We start from the raw sequence: 15,406 nt of genomic DNA on the forward strand, positions 1-15,406 counted from the left end.
AGAGTATTCTGCTAGAGAGGCTACTCCCTAGCCGTCTTTGTGGAGCTACCCACTCGTGCTTTGACGACGTCTACTTTATGTACGTCCATAAAGTCTACGTCTTTGTCGCACAGACTCTTTCGCGTTTTCCGAGTCTTATGAGATGTTTACTCATACGTGTTTTAGATAAGATAAATGAACAAAATGTATATCAACTACCAAATAATCTACCCCAATTCAAGATAAGCGCCCAAAAATATCCAGAGCTCCCTACCCACAGCGGCGCACCAAATGGTAAAATGTTGCTAAAACACACCAAAAACACACCATCATTGATTGCTTAAATGGCCGATTTAAGCAATCAATGATGGTGCATTTTGTGTAAATTCACAATGAATGATTGTTAAAACTCACATTGAATGGTTGTGCGTTATCTCATCCAATGGTGGTTTTTTACCGTTATACGCTGTTTATTTATGCATGTATATGGACCTTTTACCAATCGTACATTGCATTATTATTCGCACAGATGCATCCCTTTTACAAATACACACTTGATATTCAACACTAGTTTATTAATTGTTCACATGGATATGGTGCTTACATAGGAAATATGGTTTAAAAAGACGTTTAAATTTTGTTTAAAAATGATTTATTTTGAGATTTTAAACTGGAAGCAATTTTAAGTATACTATACGTCATCTCTAAAAGCTATAGGGAATTATTCGCGTGTAGATATTTACAGTACTCACATACTAATAACCTGCTAAGGAAGCAACAGAATCGCCTGACAGACTTACATGTATACAGGTAAAGAGCCATATAGTTCTTAGAAGTAACCTAGAATAAACAGCCTATGATAAAATACGGCCTAAAATAAAAAAAAAGAGCCTAAAACAAAAAAAAAATAGCCTAAAATAAAAAAAAACAGCCTAAAAACAATTAGCCTTATATTTTTTTAAAATACCTAGTTATTGACAGTGAAGTGCTCAGCATCTATACAACATACAAATCAGAAAGACGTATTAAACTTCATAGGCAACCACAATTACCTTAGATACATCATGTTTTAAACATTTCTTGGTGAATATACCTAACAATTCTTAATAAGATAAGATGGGTACACTCACTAGCATTGTAAATTTATTCAAGTTTACCACCTATAACTTATGTTCTTGTAGTGTATTACATGAATTAAAATCTAAGAATTATTTTATCGAAAGTGAAAAAAAGTGAAAGTGAAAGAAAGAGAGGAACAGAGACAGAAAAAAAAAACGGGTTTATGAATCTCATTATCACATTATTTTAAAGAGCGAATTATTCTTCTCGTCTTCTTTATTGCAAAGCCCACAACAGCCACAGGGCGATCTACTCCTATATTTGTAGCGGCACTAAACATTTCTTAGCAGTTTTGGGGGGTATGAAGCAGAAGTTTCACAGTTATAATGTTGTAACTTTGACTTAAAGCTCTGTAGGTGTAAAATACAGAAAGTAAGCCCTGATAACAGTAAGCGACATTCTTTAAGCTGTTGGTCTTGTCCAGTACTCGAATTCACTGAATATCTTTAAGGTTGTTTGGCCTCCAGCTTTCTCTCTTCGTGAACTGTAGTCGGTTGCTACCTTTACGTTTTTTTTTTTTTTTTTTTTTTTTCTGAAGAGGGGGTAATAAACGATGACTTGTAAATATTCTTGTATCCAAATTGAGGAAAAAAAAGGATTTAATATTTTTTTTTTTTTTTTTTGATTGTGTGTTTTTACAGTCAATTGAGTAATTTTACATTTGTATGTGTAAAATATCAGCTGAGTGTGTATTTTCACAAAACCGTGCGCGGCTGTGACCATTTAGTAGCGACTAGCCGCAAACACAATATCAACCACGTTCTGCGGAAATCAATACATGACTCTTCGTGTATGAAAAGATATACTTTTATTACTCTAAATATCACGTCTTGGCGTTAGTTTAAGAAGAGTAGAATTATTAGCAACCAACCTTTTCAAGGAACTTGCCGTTTTTTTTTAGATACTGTTAAAAAGGAAGAGAAAAAAAGAACAAAAAAAAAAGTGGGCGTATTTTATTTATAAACAAGAATTGGATTATGTCAGGATGAGATTATAGTTAATCCTTTGTAAATATTGATTGGCTTAGATCATCTCGATAAAACATTATTATGTAATGTTACACTTGCGGATTGCTTACACTATATAGGAGCCGTAACAGAAGACCATGGTTTATAAAAATGAATTATGCCTTTCATGTACATGTAACAGAAATATTGTGCAAGTAGACATAAAATGATGTACATGCGTAGATTTTACCTGTACCGTACTCTAAAAGTTTATGATCCAAATCTGTTAGAGTACTGTATGGCTAGGGTGGGGGTGGGGGAGGCAAAATGCTCTTTATATCATCTTTTCCAAGACACCCGAATATTTAAAGTTCATGCAGACGTGAGTGTATCATGATCGAGTAGTTTAAAATTTGTGCGGTAAGTGACACATCGCGATTGTAATGATTGTTCCACTTTAATAAATAAAGTTTTGAACCCGTCGATAATGCAGTCGTGGCATATAGCGTTTTTGACTAGTCCGTGTAAAAAGAAGAAACCAAGGATCAGCATTAGCCGTATCGGCTTTTTACGTTGACTTCTCTTAACTCTCACACGCTTTGCCGAAGGAGAAATTTGTTGCGCCGAAGATCCATGATTTGTTATATATCGTTGTAACCCAAAGGCGATACAATAATATATATACAAGGTATTTTCTTTTAATTCGGCTTTAGCGATAAAACAAAACGAATAAGTCTTATCAGATGCCATATGGGCTGGTAAATCTGATTTTTAAAATAAGTCTTGCATGAAATGCTTCATTCTGTCACTGGATTTATGCAAAATATCAAACTTTAAATTCGTTTGTACCCCAAACAAGTGTCCTTTTTTTTTTCGAAACATTCATTAGTGCTTCATATACTATTCAACGCTATAAGGATAAGGTGCATCCCTTCTCAATTTAAGATGATTAATTTAAAAGACTATACGCGATATACATTTGTTCGTGAAAAAGAAGATATTTAATAATTAACATAAATAATTCCCCTCTGCCCAAGCCAAGAAAAAAAAAAGAAGATTTTTTTCCCCTTAGATTTACTCTTGAGATCTGAGACGAGCACCGGCGTTGGTAACCTTGACGTTAAGTTGAGCAGCACGTTCAAGAATAGAAACACGCTTCTTGGAAGAAACGTTGTGGGCGATTTCAGCGGCATAAGAACGGTTGTGCATCAACAAGAGGTTGAGTTCACGGACGTTGGAGACAACGAACTTACGGAAACCGTTGGGCAAGATGTTACGGGTCTTCTTGGCGGAACCGTAACCGATCTTGGGCATGGGAGCTTGACCCTTGAAACGTCTACGCATGTTACAATCAATACCCTTGGGCTTTCTCCATGATTCCTGCATTTCTCATAATGTTAATATATTATTTCCAAGAGAAAAAGTCGTCCAGTTACTTACACCAACACGCATGAAACGGTTAGATTGATGACGCTTGAAGGTAGCGGTACGCTTCTTCACGATGGTGTGCTTCACGGCAGGAGTAACCATGTTGACTACATTTGTGTAAAATATATTAGAAATTGGTTCCGCGTAACCCTGTAATTTTAGTCCATCATAGTGCACATCAGATCTCAGCCATAACTATCAGATTCCACCTCCAAAAGGGTTCATGAGTGAATCCATGAGCTATTTTTTCAAATTAGCTCATGTCGCGCACCCCTTCCCCCTTCCTTTTTTTTTTCGATCCATCCAATTTCCAGTTTATTGGGCTTTTTTTTTTTTCGAAAGGTTGCGAATCGAGATAAATTTGATGGTGATGGTCTATGATTGATGGCCTATGATGGATAATTCTCTCTACCTTTTACAAATGGATGCTAAGAGGAGGGCTTATTACCGTTTACATCTTCTTGCTAGTATTTTGTCCCCCACCACCACAAAGGGTCCAGAGGCAACCCTAAATTGGGAAATTCAAAAAATTGTGTCCGGCCCGGAGATACACTTTGTGCCTGGAAAAAAAAAGTGTGCCTTTTGTGCCTATGAAGGCATCTTTGACAGCTTATGAAAAACACCGTGTTCTATAGAGATAGTTCCGAAGTCTACAGGCTTTTGGTGAATTTGAAATAATAATAATAGTAGTAGTAGTACTGACAATGATAGGGAATTAAATGCATATTATCTTTATTTACTATTACGAATATTACTAGTGTTATTATCAAAAAAAAAGAGGTATGAGGAATTTGTGGTGGGAGAAAAGAGAGGAAATACAGAGTTGCTTATATGTAAGGAGGTTGGTAGGAATTTTTTTTTCTTGACCAGAAGAAGATTAAAAAGATTACAGGAAAAAAAAAAAGGGTATATATGTGTAATTTTGTTTGTGTATGTGATTTTTACTTGGTGAGTGTGGATATTGCTGTGGAAGGTAAGACGGCATCTTTATCGGGAACTTTCCACATCCACCAAGGACCTCCATATTCTTCATCTCCCCATCGACCGCAAAGACCCATGGGCCAAGCAAATCGACCAGAGTACTCCCAGGTTTCACCAGAATCAATGTAATTTTTCTCCCAAGTCACTTGGCCTTCTTCTGTATCATCCACAAGACCAGAAACGGAAAATGCACCGAGATTGTCCACACCGGTGCCTTCAAATCGGGTTAAAGGACAGGCGCGTAAATGCTTGGCAGGGAATTGTTGATTTGAGCTCATATTGGCCGATGATTTGTCATGATTGACAGAGGTTGCAATTTTGCGCCTCTTTCGTGGTTCCATCATCATCATTGACTCGCCTCTTTCAGAGTCTTCATCTAACCAGCGAGATAACCAAGAAGACTGATTGATAGGTTCACCCGAGGGGTCTTCCAAAGGAACAATCTTGATGGTTAGACGCATGGGGCCGTCAAACCAGTCTTCCATTGTGGCTGCTCCTGCTCCTGCTGCTGGTGCTGCTGTTGTTGTTGACGCTGTGGCGTTATTTTGCAGCGGAAATTCGGTGTTTGAAAAATGTGGTTCGGTATCCTCATCATCGGTATCTTGAAAGGTATAATAGCCCATCCATTCACCTTCGATCAGATGCGCTTCACTGACAAAATGACTGGCGGAAGCAAAACCCGATTTAGCATAAATATTATTTGAAGGAGTTGTTGTTGAGACGATATTCGTTTGTTTTTCTTTCCAGCCTTGACGGGATTCTTGGAGACTAGCAAAGAAAAGGTTGCGTTCATAACGTCTTAGGAATTCGACATCAAAGGATTCGGAAGTCAAGGTGAAGAGGGGAATAGGAATACATCCAGGTATAGCTTGATATATATTAGGGTGAGATGCAAAGATGGTGGCAAAAAATAAATGAAAGGCGGAAGCGAGGGGGTCCTGAGCAGGATAGAATGTTGTTATTGTTGTTGTGGTCTGTTGGTCAGGCGGGGAAGACCAAGAGTGGAAATATCGGAGAGGGGTGTGTTGGGTAATGAGTGCATCCGCTTCAAAGTTGTAGGCAAACTGACTTAACTCGTTGGAGACAATAGATGAATTGTCCTTTTGATAAAAGAATCGTGTAATTGAAAAATCTAATAATAAAAATCATTCGTTAATTTAATTTTTTTTTAGGTAACGAAAAAGACGTACCATAGTTGACAAGCAGTGATAAAATTGGTAACACAACAGGATAGACTTCTCTATCCCGATAAGGACCCAATTGAAAGGCAACACCAGCGGCAAACTGAACTTGATAGTTCAACAGATGGGGAATGTTGTACTGATCTGTTAATGAGCAAAAAGAGAAAGATGAGTATAAAATGAACAAATGATGCGGAGTAAATAGCTATTTACCATGCTCAGTTATCATGTCCCAAATAACCTCCCAGTCAATGGTATTGAGTCGTTCTATTTCGTTTGGGTTTGCAGCAAAGGAGCGACATTGGTAGAGTGCTTTACAGCGTCGTTCTAATACGGCTTGCCAATTCAAGTCGGTATTGAGTCTACGTCTATAAATTGCTGCAGTGTCGAATGTATGGTGAAATGCAACGGGCCATAAGGTTTGTAATCTCCAGCGGTCTTTATGTACGAGATGGTACAAATATTTGCAACACTGTGATAATTCTATTAAGGAAGTTGGAAAAATCTGAAGAGGATTGGTTGATTCTAGTGCGACGGAAGTTATAATTTCGAGTAGTAATTCTTTGGGCAGTGATAATAATCTTGTAGAATGACCAAGCCAATTTGTATGACCTGTCATTTTTTTAATACTGTTGGAGTTATAAGATAGAAGCGAGAAAGAAAGGGTACATAAAAAAGAAGTAAGAAAAAAAAAGAAAAAGGAAAAAAAAAAAAAAAGAATTAAAAGAATAGAAAAAATAAAAAAGGGGTTAATAAAATAAAATTTTAGGCCCTAGGGTCTAGAATTTCAGACACCTTTTATGGTAAGACTTGGGCTATTGGAATTTGACCAAGCGACTTTTGTTCTCAAATAGGTTTTGTATCAATGCTCCTAACATAAGAATTGTTCCAATCAAATCGCCTCATTTTGTTTGTCGCCCTTTATTTTCATTGTGAAAATCAGAAAATTTCCTTAATAGTATGCTTCATCGGGTAAGGTCTTTTAAGGGTTGTTGGTCATCTCTTGTTTGGACTCCCTTACAACAACTATAAATAAACAGAACCCAAACGCTTTGAATAAAGCAATCACCAAAATCAGACTGAACTGCAATTCCCCATCATTTGCCTTAAAAAAAAAACTTGCTAGCAAAAATTAGCTTTAATCATTCCCGCATCTGCAAGCTATTCTTGCTCTAGTTTCATAAATAGGAAACTAGTTTTAGCGCACATCCTACCCCCCAAACATTCTAGTTTCTTAGCGTACCTTTTTATCAAAACAACATCTAAGCTTTCGCGTATAATTCACTCTGGGGTATATGACAAAATGTTTTGCCATAGCTTTTGATTGGATGATCACAGTTTTTTTTTTCGCTCTCCTTGAATTAGAGGATTGAATGGCAGCAATCCTTATTTCTCTATTTTTTTTTTGTAAATGCAACTGCAAACTCCAAGTAATGCTTTAGCTTTATTTAGCGGGCCACAAGAAAAGCTAAAATGTGGACACAAAATCAAAGAGAACAAAATCTTGAGTGAAATCGAACAGAGATTTGTATTGATCTCCTTTCTCTTTGAGAGGGTCCTGTTGTGAGTTGATGACAGCGTATGCAGGGTGATAAAAAAAATACTATGGTTACACACCTATTGAGCTTTCATGTCCCAAAAAGAAAAAAGAAAATGAAACATAGCACTAGCCGTATCACCCGTTGATGCCAAATTTCAACATGTGTTTATATACTTCTTTCGTAGTGTATTACCAAACAAGGGACCAGCAAAATTAATTTTGGCCTTTGCCTTATAATGGAGGATTCTTAAACAAGTGATGCATACACTATTCGTGTAATACCAAGTTCCTGGTCTACCATTCAAGATGGAGCAAGTAAAAATAGAATAGTATATAACCCACAATAGATACAAACTTCATCACCTTGAACAACTGGGAATGCTATTAAGCTAGCGTGCGTGCGTGTGTGCGTGCGTATGTGTGTGCACGCGGCCATCGGAACTTTTTTTTTATTAATGATGCCCCTCTTCGTTTTTTGACTAAAAAATATCAAACTAAAAAACGACTGATACATCGGCGTATTGTTTACAAATAGGCAAATGAGAAGGGAACGGTTTGAGCCCAATTCGGCATTTGTTAATGCTTCATACCCTAAAAAAGCCATTGGAAGGACGTTTGGGTTAGAAAATTTAATTACTACTTGTATCACCATTATCTAATATTTTTTATATTTCTTCTCCTCCCCCCAACCACCGCCTACCCCTGTGTAATAAAATTAAATCTCTTCGACATTTATATCATGCATTAGCAGTTCTAATCTTCTAGCTTTTCCAATCACCCCCCTTTTTTAGTCTGTTACCAAAAAATAAAATAAAACAGAATTTTCGGAACTAATATTTAATATATAATTTCGATTTTTAAATTAACAAAAATTCTACCCTTCAATTCATAATTCTTTCTCTTTCACGCCTTGTTCTTTTGCCCAGTTGCTTAATGATCTTTCCAGTGAGAGATAAATCATGTCCGATTGATGACTTGTCCATGTATACAATTGAGAGATAATGATCAGAGTGTCCTGTCTTAGGCCATTCCAATCGCAAGCATTGATCATTAGTGTGTATGATTTCTGAATCAGACTGGATAGTACGGGTGCTTGTCTAATCAGCCATGATTGGACAATGGTGTACACGGTTTGGGAATAGCGCACGGAAATTTCAATCGCCATGCTGAGAAATGCCTGTAATTTAACTAGAGAGTGTTGTGTTACATAAGCCGAAACACTAGCAACACACCGATACACCCCATTCAGCACGGGTACTGTCAGATTAGTATAAGCCCATAACAGTGGCCCGTTCAAATAAGGATAGATGTTTACCCATGCAGGATAAAGATGCAATTCATATACCCATCGAACCACTATCTCCTGATATGCAATTGCTAACCGTGGGACTACTCGTTTCATAAAAAGTACATACGCTGGCTGTAATAGCTCAACATACGCAACTTGCATCCATCTTGCAATATCTGTCACAATCTCGCCCACTTCTACTAAACTCCAAACTAAATTAGGCGCTGTCCACTGATACACCCGCCATAGTCGTTGTTGTAGTGTATGGTCTTGTAACAATAAAATCAGTAGATCAATTGATTTTACTAACCAAGTCAAGAATCGACCTAAAGTAGGCACTAACAAGTATCCATGGACTCCCAGACACACATAGTGTATGCCTCTTGTCAGTGTTTGAAGGCCACGGATGAGTAATTTGGCAAGCCTTGTGGTTGCCATGTAATTGTAAATGGAGGGTAGGATGACTGTGGACACCCATAGAATATCATCTCGAATGGAAATACTGGCGGAACGTAATCCGTGATAGACTAATTTCGCAAGTCTTATTGATCGTGTCACAATCCAAACGGAGGGATTCCAAATCACTGTACATGCCACATCGCTTAAATCTGTAACCAATTGACGCCAGTCATGTCGCTGAACGAATCGTTTCCAAGCATCTATAAAGTCTTGTGCCGAGGATGCCACAATACACCCAATTTGATACGCCTTGACCATCGTTATTTCACAATGTTCAACCACGGTTGGTAACGTCTCATTTAAAAAGTATTGCTTGCGTAGAATAAATCCTGGCTTTCCTTTCCTCACCCACCAGCTTTCCAGTTGATTGTATTTCTGTGGTACCCAAATAGTCATCGTGTCGTATAACCAGTCATCAATATATGGCATCGATTTCTCGCACCACCATATTGCATAATAGAGGCTATATCGGATTGCGTCTAAAATCACTCTACCCAAAATATAGATGGCTGCAAACGGTGATACTAAAATATAGTGTGCTAGTGACAGCTTTTCGATCGATTTTTGTTTCTCTTCTTCAGCAGTCGTGGTCTCTGACTCTGCACTTGCTGTCGCTGCTGTCGCGGTTGCGGTTGTTATGGTTACAGAGTCGGTGTTTGATCGTTTTGCTTTCCACTGTGAGTAATCTCCAAGTAGCCAGACTAGAAATGTCAGTAGCGAAATGGAGACAATACCTTTGATTGAGAATAAGTCTCTTAAACCAAGCATTGCGTATATATGTATATGAAAAGTGTGTGTATAATAAAAAAAAGAACAAAAAAAAAAAAGAAAAAGAAAAAAGACTTGGCACACAAGAAATTACAAGACGTCACTGTGATTTCTATTATCCTAATTTGGGGTTTATTTTATTATTTTTATGATCTGATGGTAGGAGCCCGTCTACTACTTCTTTTGAATCTAGTTTCTCTTCGAAGTCTTCTGATATTTCTTTCTTGGGCAATTAATAATTTTTCTAATTCGTCATTGGATAAGACCTCGAGTTGCGGCGCCCATTTGCTCGCCTCTGTTACTTTTCTAAATCCAGAATCCAGATAATCGTCCTTTTTACTATCCAAACCTTCATACTAGAAAAGCAAAACGTTAGCAAATATCTTCAAGCATACCCGTTTAAATATAGTTACTTCGTCCACAATTTGCTTTCGATGTCTGAATAATTGATCTCGAATGCCATGTGCGATGATACCCACATATTCTCCTCCCAATCCAAGCTCGGCAGATAATTGTCGACTGAATATTTCGGGCGCATTTGTGTTTGCATTATTTAAATCCCATTCAAATTTATCTCGCAAATTGACTTTTCCAATCTGGAGATCTAACTACAGTGGATAGAAAAAAAAAGTTAAAAGTGACGCGCGCGGCCGGGTAACGGTGTCTTTTGTATGCATACATTTATTTCAACACGGTGACTTCCATTGGGTGGTAATTCATATTCATGTATGGCTTCAAAGTCAACGACCTGTGTTCGAATCGATTCTGAAATAGGTTTAACAAATTTACTAGGTTCCAGGTATAAATCTTCACATAATAACTCGGCAAACATTTCAGGTGTCAAAAATTGTTCTAAAAGGTATAGTCTGTTAGATTCTACCTCTCTCTTTTCTATCTTCTGCGTAAAAATACCATTCATATTCCAAACAAACACGTCTCTTAATTTGACTTCATCGAGGTCAATATCAAGACGAATGGGTACCAATACTTCGGCTATTTCCGACATGCGCTCCAATTCCAGCACATTGGGAATCATGTGGTTTTTATTGTGAGGATTCTTTGGCAGATTCTTGTTCTGCTCATTAATGGCAGCCAATGACTTAGCTTCGGCATCTACAATGGCTGCTGCTGCTGCTACAGTGGATCGTGTATTTCGCTGTTGTCCAGCGACAGGTTCTGTGTCGCCTTCATTATCACTGGCTTCTAACAATTCTTCAAAATCCTGATCGGAGTCATCGCCTAAATGTTGTCTTTTACCCGTGACATAGCTCGGTGGTAATAGTAATGCATTCTCCTGTGATTGCTTTATACGTGCTGCATAGGATGAAAAGAATCCTTGGGTATTAGGTGAAATGCTATGATACATGATTGAAAGGGTCAAGTGAACGTGAAAAAAACAAAACAAGCGAATCTCTTTCCGTCTTTCTTTGGCTAAATACAAACTCAGCAACCAACGTCATCATTTAAATGGAGGGGACGTGCGAAAAAAAAGGTGTCTCTTTTCTCTTCGAACACTATTTTTTTAAAAAGAATGAAACGGTCATTGTCAGCTCTTTCTGAAAAAAAGTAAAAGACATTAGATTTCGACAATTATTTTTTCTTGAGGTTGATTATCGACTGACGTTTTTTATTAATTTTATTCTCGCCAAAAAAAAAAAGTAGTGAAGACACCATTATTGCAACCGATGAACCTATGCACAACCATGCAGCTGGTAATGGCGTGTTATGGATGAATGTAATTAACAATAAAACCGTTTTTTTTTATTTGTTTGAACATACTTAATTTGATCCTTCTTATACTAAGTTTATCTTTCTCTTTTTCTATCGTTGCACTTCTTTTTCTTTCGCCCCTTTTTTTTCGTTCGCTTTATATTTTTTTTTAAATGACAGTTGAATTTACAAGCTCTCGAATCTGAAAATATTGACGATCGTGTTCAGGTAAAATATCAATTAAAAAACTAGGCTACGATGACTTTTAATTTATCTCTCTCATTCTAGTGCTTACTTGTTATTGCTCGACATATACCCCTTTTCAACATTGAACAACAAAAAGCAATTATAGAAATCCTGATATCTCAGCTCGAAACAGAATCCGACAATGACACCAAAGTAAAGAAAAACAAACACGTATACAATAACTCCAACAAACTAATTCTTTAATTTCATCAAAAAGTCCATGCTCATTTTACTGATTGAAAAATGTTCTCGCTTTCCAAACCTGAATGCGTTTACAATTTTAAAATATCTGCTGAAACAAGTAAAATACATCTAGTTTTCAAAATAAGAAGAGGTTGACTTGTTGATCACCATTTCTTTACTTTGTAGTTACAATCAGAGTCAACCAAAGTCAAATGGCACGTCTATAGTTGTATAGGCAGTCTATTAAAGGTAATAAATGCTTTGAACACGCGCACCGATCAAATAATAATCACATACACACACACAGAATCGACAAATGACTCAGGGACATGATGTATTGGTATTATTATTTGACCATTTAACTGTGGATCTTTCCAATTCTCATCATAAAGTAAGAGCCATGAGTATCTCGCTATTATCTCTCTTACCATTCGTATTCGATCAATACGGTATCAACAAAACTGCCACCATGACACAAATGGAAATCCAAAAGATTATCAGCAATTATGCAAGAGACAGTGATCCCCGAGTTCGCAAAGTAGAGTGGCCTTTTGTCTTATAACGTTAGCTATCCCCTCACTAAAATACTTGTTATATAGAGTGCACTGGATGCATTGGTACAGATGCATCTTCGAGGTTGCCCTTTAGATTTAGCGATTTACAATCTGTCCGTATCTTCTTTACGCGATGATTATGAGGAAGTACGTATGGGCGGACTGAATTTAATGGGCGTTCTTAGCTCTCTGTATCCCGAGCATCGCATGAAACTCGCACATGAGGAAGTCGACGAAACCACACGATTAATCGATGATGCGTTCAACAAGGTATGTGATCTTGTCAACGATTCCGCCATTACCGTTCGCACCAAGGCCTGTGTCATGATGGCTTCCTACCAGAACGTTGGATCAGATACTTTGAACCAAACATTTAGTAAACAAATCATGTCGCATCTTAAACGAAAGATCCCCAAATACAAAATGCAGCAAAAGAAATATGCAAAATCTGCTTTGCCTATTGCCGAAGGCGATATCGATGTGCAGTCTAACGAATTTCACTTGCTGGATTCGGGTGCTTGTGGTTCGTTTATTCATGGTTTGGAAGATGAGTTCCAAGAAGTTAGAAATGCTTCCATTGGTAAACTTTTTGTTTTTTTTGTCTTGTGTTTCTACTAACCCCATCCCTTTCAAGATTCAATTTGTGAGTTGAGTATGTACAATGAAGAACTTACAAAAAAAGCAGTCGAATTTCTTGTGGGTAAGTGCTCCAACATCATCCATTATAAAAAGGCTTACTGAAAAAGAAAAAAAAAAGATATGTTTAATGATGACATTGATAAGATTCGATTGAATGCCATTCAAAGTTTACGTAAAATTGGTACTCGATGTACACTTGAATTCGACGAAGAACAACTCGAAATTGCTGTGGGTGCTTTAGAAGATAGTGACCCTTTAGCAAGACAGGCTACGCATGATTTGTTTACGTAAGCATTACCATGGCCATTACCCCGCCACTTTTTTTAATATTTCACATTTAGTGTTGTACGATTAACAAATCCTGTTTCGTTGAACACCTTGTTAAATGCATTGGATGCAAACATGAAGCGATATCCCATGGACATTTTGTCGATTTATTCATGCATTCGTCACATCGGAAAAAGACACGAGGATTATATCGAAGATTTGGTACCTACTTTATTGAAACTTGATAAACGGTATCTACCTAAAGAAGCCAATGTCGAAGACCAACTATGTAAATTTATCTAATTGCTTATGTTTGTTGATCCTCCCCTAAATTTTTTTCCTTTTTTTTTCTTTGGTTAGATACTGCCTATGTTATTCTGATTGTAAATGCATGCGTGACAAATCCTAAGATGCTTAACAGTTTACCAAAATACATTTTTCGACATTTTGCTTATTTCAAGAGCAAATATCCAGATTGCATACCGGATTTACGAGTAAGAATTTGATACTATTCCAAACCCACAGTAATTCTCACGCGTAGCTTTTATAAAATAGAAACTTTACAAATATGCAGATATTAAACTAGAAGGCGATGTTGATTGTTTACCCATGACATTTAGCTGTAAAGTGAAGCACAAAAAAATGACAGTAAAAAGAGCATAAAGAACTTACATGTATATTAGCATCAGCCAAAAAATTAGTTGCAGCAGATGCAGACAGCTACATGGCAGCAACGACAGACATGCTGCAAGTGATCCGAACCCAAGTAGAACATAACGAATTAAACACAGCCTTATTAACACTGGATGTAGCCGTACGTAATTTCAAGTACATTACCAGTCTGAAACCCGTGCTAGCGGGTAAATCCGAATTAGCTCAGCTTTATTTAAAGTGCTACGAATCCGTCATCAAGATCAAACAAAGTCATTCATCACCAACGTATGCATCTACTGCACAGATGACAGCCTCTTCATTGTTACGAAATTCATATACTATGCAACATACCTTTTTAGGATTATCTAAAGAAACGTTGCATGCTGCCATGTATATTCGAATTATGGCCAATATGATCTGGATGTTTGGCGTATTGAAGCAAATGCCAATGTAAAATAACTAAAGTGTGGAGGGATTATATGATAATAACTCACCTTTTTTTTTAATGTGTAGATCTAACAACACTTCATTCAGCATCAAGAATATGCTGCTTGCATTCCATCAGAGAGTAGTTTTGATTCAAAAAGATTTCGGTCAAGATGATAATGCCAACGAGGTCTTGATTAATTTGAAAAAAAATTTAGCATCAGCTAGCGAATCACCCACCACGAGTAAAATGTCGCTACTTCATTCGTTCATCACGGTAAGATATCGGGTGTGGGAAGTTTATATTATTCGCTCACAAAAAAAATTCATAGAGCTTTTTGCCATTGGATATTTGCTTAAATAACCCCGTCAAACGCACTACTGCAGCGATTACTCAGCCTTTACCTAATCCTGATAAGCCTTACAAATTTACGTTTCAATTCCCAGTCAAGATTCATATCGAAGTGGATATTTTTAATTCGTGCGATACCAATGCATTAGCAGTTGAAGTAAGATTTTCTGCCCCCCTCTTTAAAAACAATTCATGCACTAAACTATGTTTTTTTTTGCTTAGTTCATTTTACCGGACCAATCCTCATATATATTTTGGCCCGCACCCGGAAGTTATAAACAAACTACACCTTACTGTTATAAATTATCGACTGATATTGAACTTGTATTGTCTCCCTGGACAGGTATGTAACCCAACTGAGCTGTTTAAAGCTTTTCTTTTTTGTAACTTTTTTATGTTATATTAGAACCTGGTGTGGTCATCATTCGCATTGTCCAATCATTTGAGCCCGATTTACCCGGATTGGATGAATATATGATGAAATATCCAAATTACTCTTCCTTGACAAATTCGTCTGATTCAGCCTTTAAAATGCCCATTTCCTCTTCTGTCATTAGTGAACATTTGAAATATCGTCTCTGTCCGACCACCGCCTAAAAAAAAACAAAACAAAAATAAAATTAATTTAATGTCCGCTTGATGTTAAAAATAATGGTTGTTTCGCGTGTTTTTCTTTCTGTAGAAC

The 15,406-nt window shown here is 37.1% G+C and overlaps 6 protein-coding genes across 6 annotated transcripts; 2 read left to right on the top strand and 4 right to left on the bottom strand.

Moving 5' to 3' along the window:
- Positions 1–1,095: 1,095 nt before the first annotated feature.
- On the top strand, positions 1,096–1,938 carry EV154DRAFT_480928 (uncharacterized protein; the record flags this gene model as incomplete). The annotated part of the gene is made up of 4 exons (XM_051598359.1): positions 1,096–1,211; positions 1,455–1,486; positions 1,637–1,658; positions 1,740–1,938. 4 exons carry the CDS (start codon positions 1,096–1,098, stop codon positions 1,936–1,938), a joined length of 369 nt encoding a protein of 122 aa, XP_051458138.1.
- A 1,181-nt stretch (positions 1,939–3,119) lies between these two features.
- Positions 3,120–3,575, bottom strand: EV154DRAFT_419857 (50S ribosomal protein L32; the record flags this gene model as incomplete). The annotated part of the gene is made up of 2 exons (XM_051595922.1): positions 3,120–3,425; positions 3,486–3,575. The coding sequence occupies 2 exons, from the start codon at positions 3,573–3,575 to the stop codon at positions 3,120–3,122; spliced, it is 396 nt and encodes a 131-aa protein (XP_051458139.1).
- An 839-nt stretch (positions 3,576–4,414) lies between these two features.
- On the bottom strand, positions 4,415–6,254 carry EV154DRAFT_562991 (uncharacterized protein; the record flags this gene model as incomplete). Its single annotated transcript, XM_051605755.1, has 3 exons — positions 4,415–5,586; positions 5,645–5,779; positions 5,849–6,254. 3 exons carry the CDS (start codon positions 6,252–6,254, stop codon positions 4,415–4,417), a joined length of 1,713 nt encoding a protein of 570 aa, XP_051458140.1.
- Positions 6,255–7,996: 1,742 nt separating this feature from the next.
- EV154DRAFT_507025 (uncharacterized protein) lies at positions 7,997–9,764 on the bottom strand. Its single transcript, XM_051601357.1, has one exon. It carries the CDS (start codon positions 9,688–9,690, stop codon positions 8,062–8,064), a length of 1,629 nt encoding a protein of 542 aa, XP_051458141.1. The 5' UTR covers positions 9,691–9,764; the 3' UTR covers positions 7,997–8,061.
- Positions 9,765–9,794: 30 nt separating this feature from the next.
- EV154DRAFT_507026 (uncharacterized protein) lies at positions 9,795–11,073 on the bottom strand. Its single transcript, XM_051601358.1, has 4 exons — positions 10,603–11,073; positions 10,370–10,542; positions 10,104–10,298; positions 9,795–10,046 (listed from the first exon to the last, which is right to left on the bottom strand). Exons 1-4 carry the CDS (start codon positions 11,054–11,056, stop codon positions 9,837–9,839), a joined length of 1,032 nt encoding a protein of 343 aa, XP_051458142.1. The 5' UTR covers positions 11,057–11,073; the 3' UTR covers positions 9,795–9,836.
- A 1,225-nt stretch (positions 11,074–12,298) lies between these two features.
- On the top strand, positions 12,299–15,318 carry EV154DRAFT_537820 (armadillo-type protein; the record flags this gene model as incomplete). Its single annotated transcript, XM_051604234.1, has 12 exons — positions 12,299–12,367; positions 12,429–12,963; positions 13,018–13,083; positions 13,141–13,309; positions 13,364–13,578; positions 13,650–13,783; positions 13,845–13,911; positions 13,973–14,373; positions 14,485–14,646; positions 14,702–14,878; positions 14,944–15,064; positions 15,128–15,318. The coding sequence occupies 12 exons, from the start codon at positions 12,299–12,301 to the stop codon at positions 15,316–15,318; spliced, it is 2,307 nt and encodes a 768-aa protein (XP_051458143.1).
- Positions 15,319–15,406: the final 88 nt, after the last annotated feature.

This window comes from Mucor mucedo, assembly GCF_025094135.1.
Source record: "Mucor mucedo strain NRRL 3635 chromosome Unknown EV154scaffold_40, whole genome shotgun sequence".
NCBI lineage: Eukaryota > Fungi > Mucoromycota > Mucoromycetes > Mucorales > Mucoraceae > Mucor > Mucor mucedo.

Bases quoted from the DNA above. Each gene is read 5' to 3' on its own strand.
- EV154DRAFT_507025 (XM_051601357.1), bottom strand. From the start codon at position 9,690: ATGCTTGGTTTAAGAGACTTATTCTCAATCAAAGGTATTGTCTCCATT.
- EV154DRAFT_507026 (XM_051601358.1), bottom strand. From the start codon at position 11,056: ATGTATCATAGCATTTCACCTAATACCCAAGGATTCTTTTCATCCTAT. The intron at 10,543-10,602 runs GTATTTTTACGC...TATACCTTTTAG, and splicing joins GTTTGTTTGGAATATGAATG to AACAATTTTTGACACCTGAA. The intron at 10,299-10,369 runs GTATGCATACAA...TATCCACTGTAG, and splicing joins GTCACCGTGTTGAAATAAAT to TTAGATCTCCAGATTGGAAA.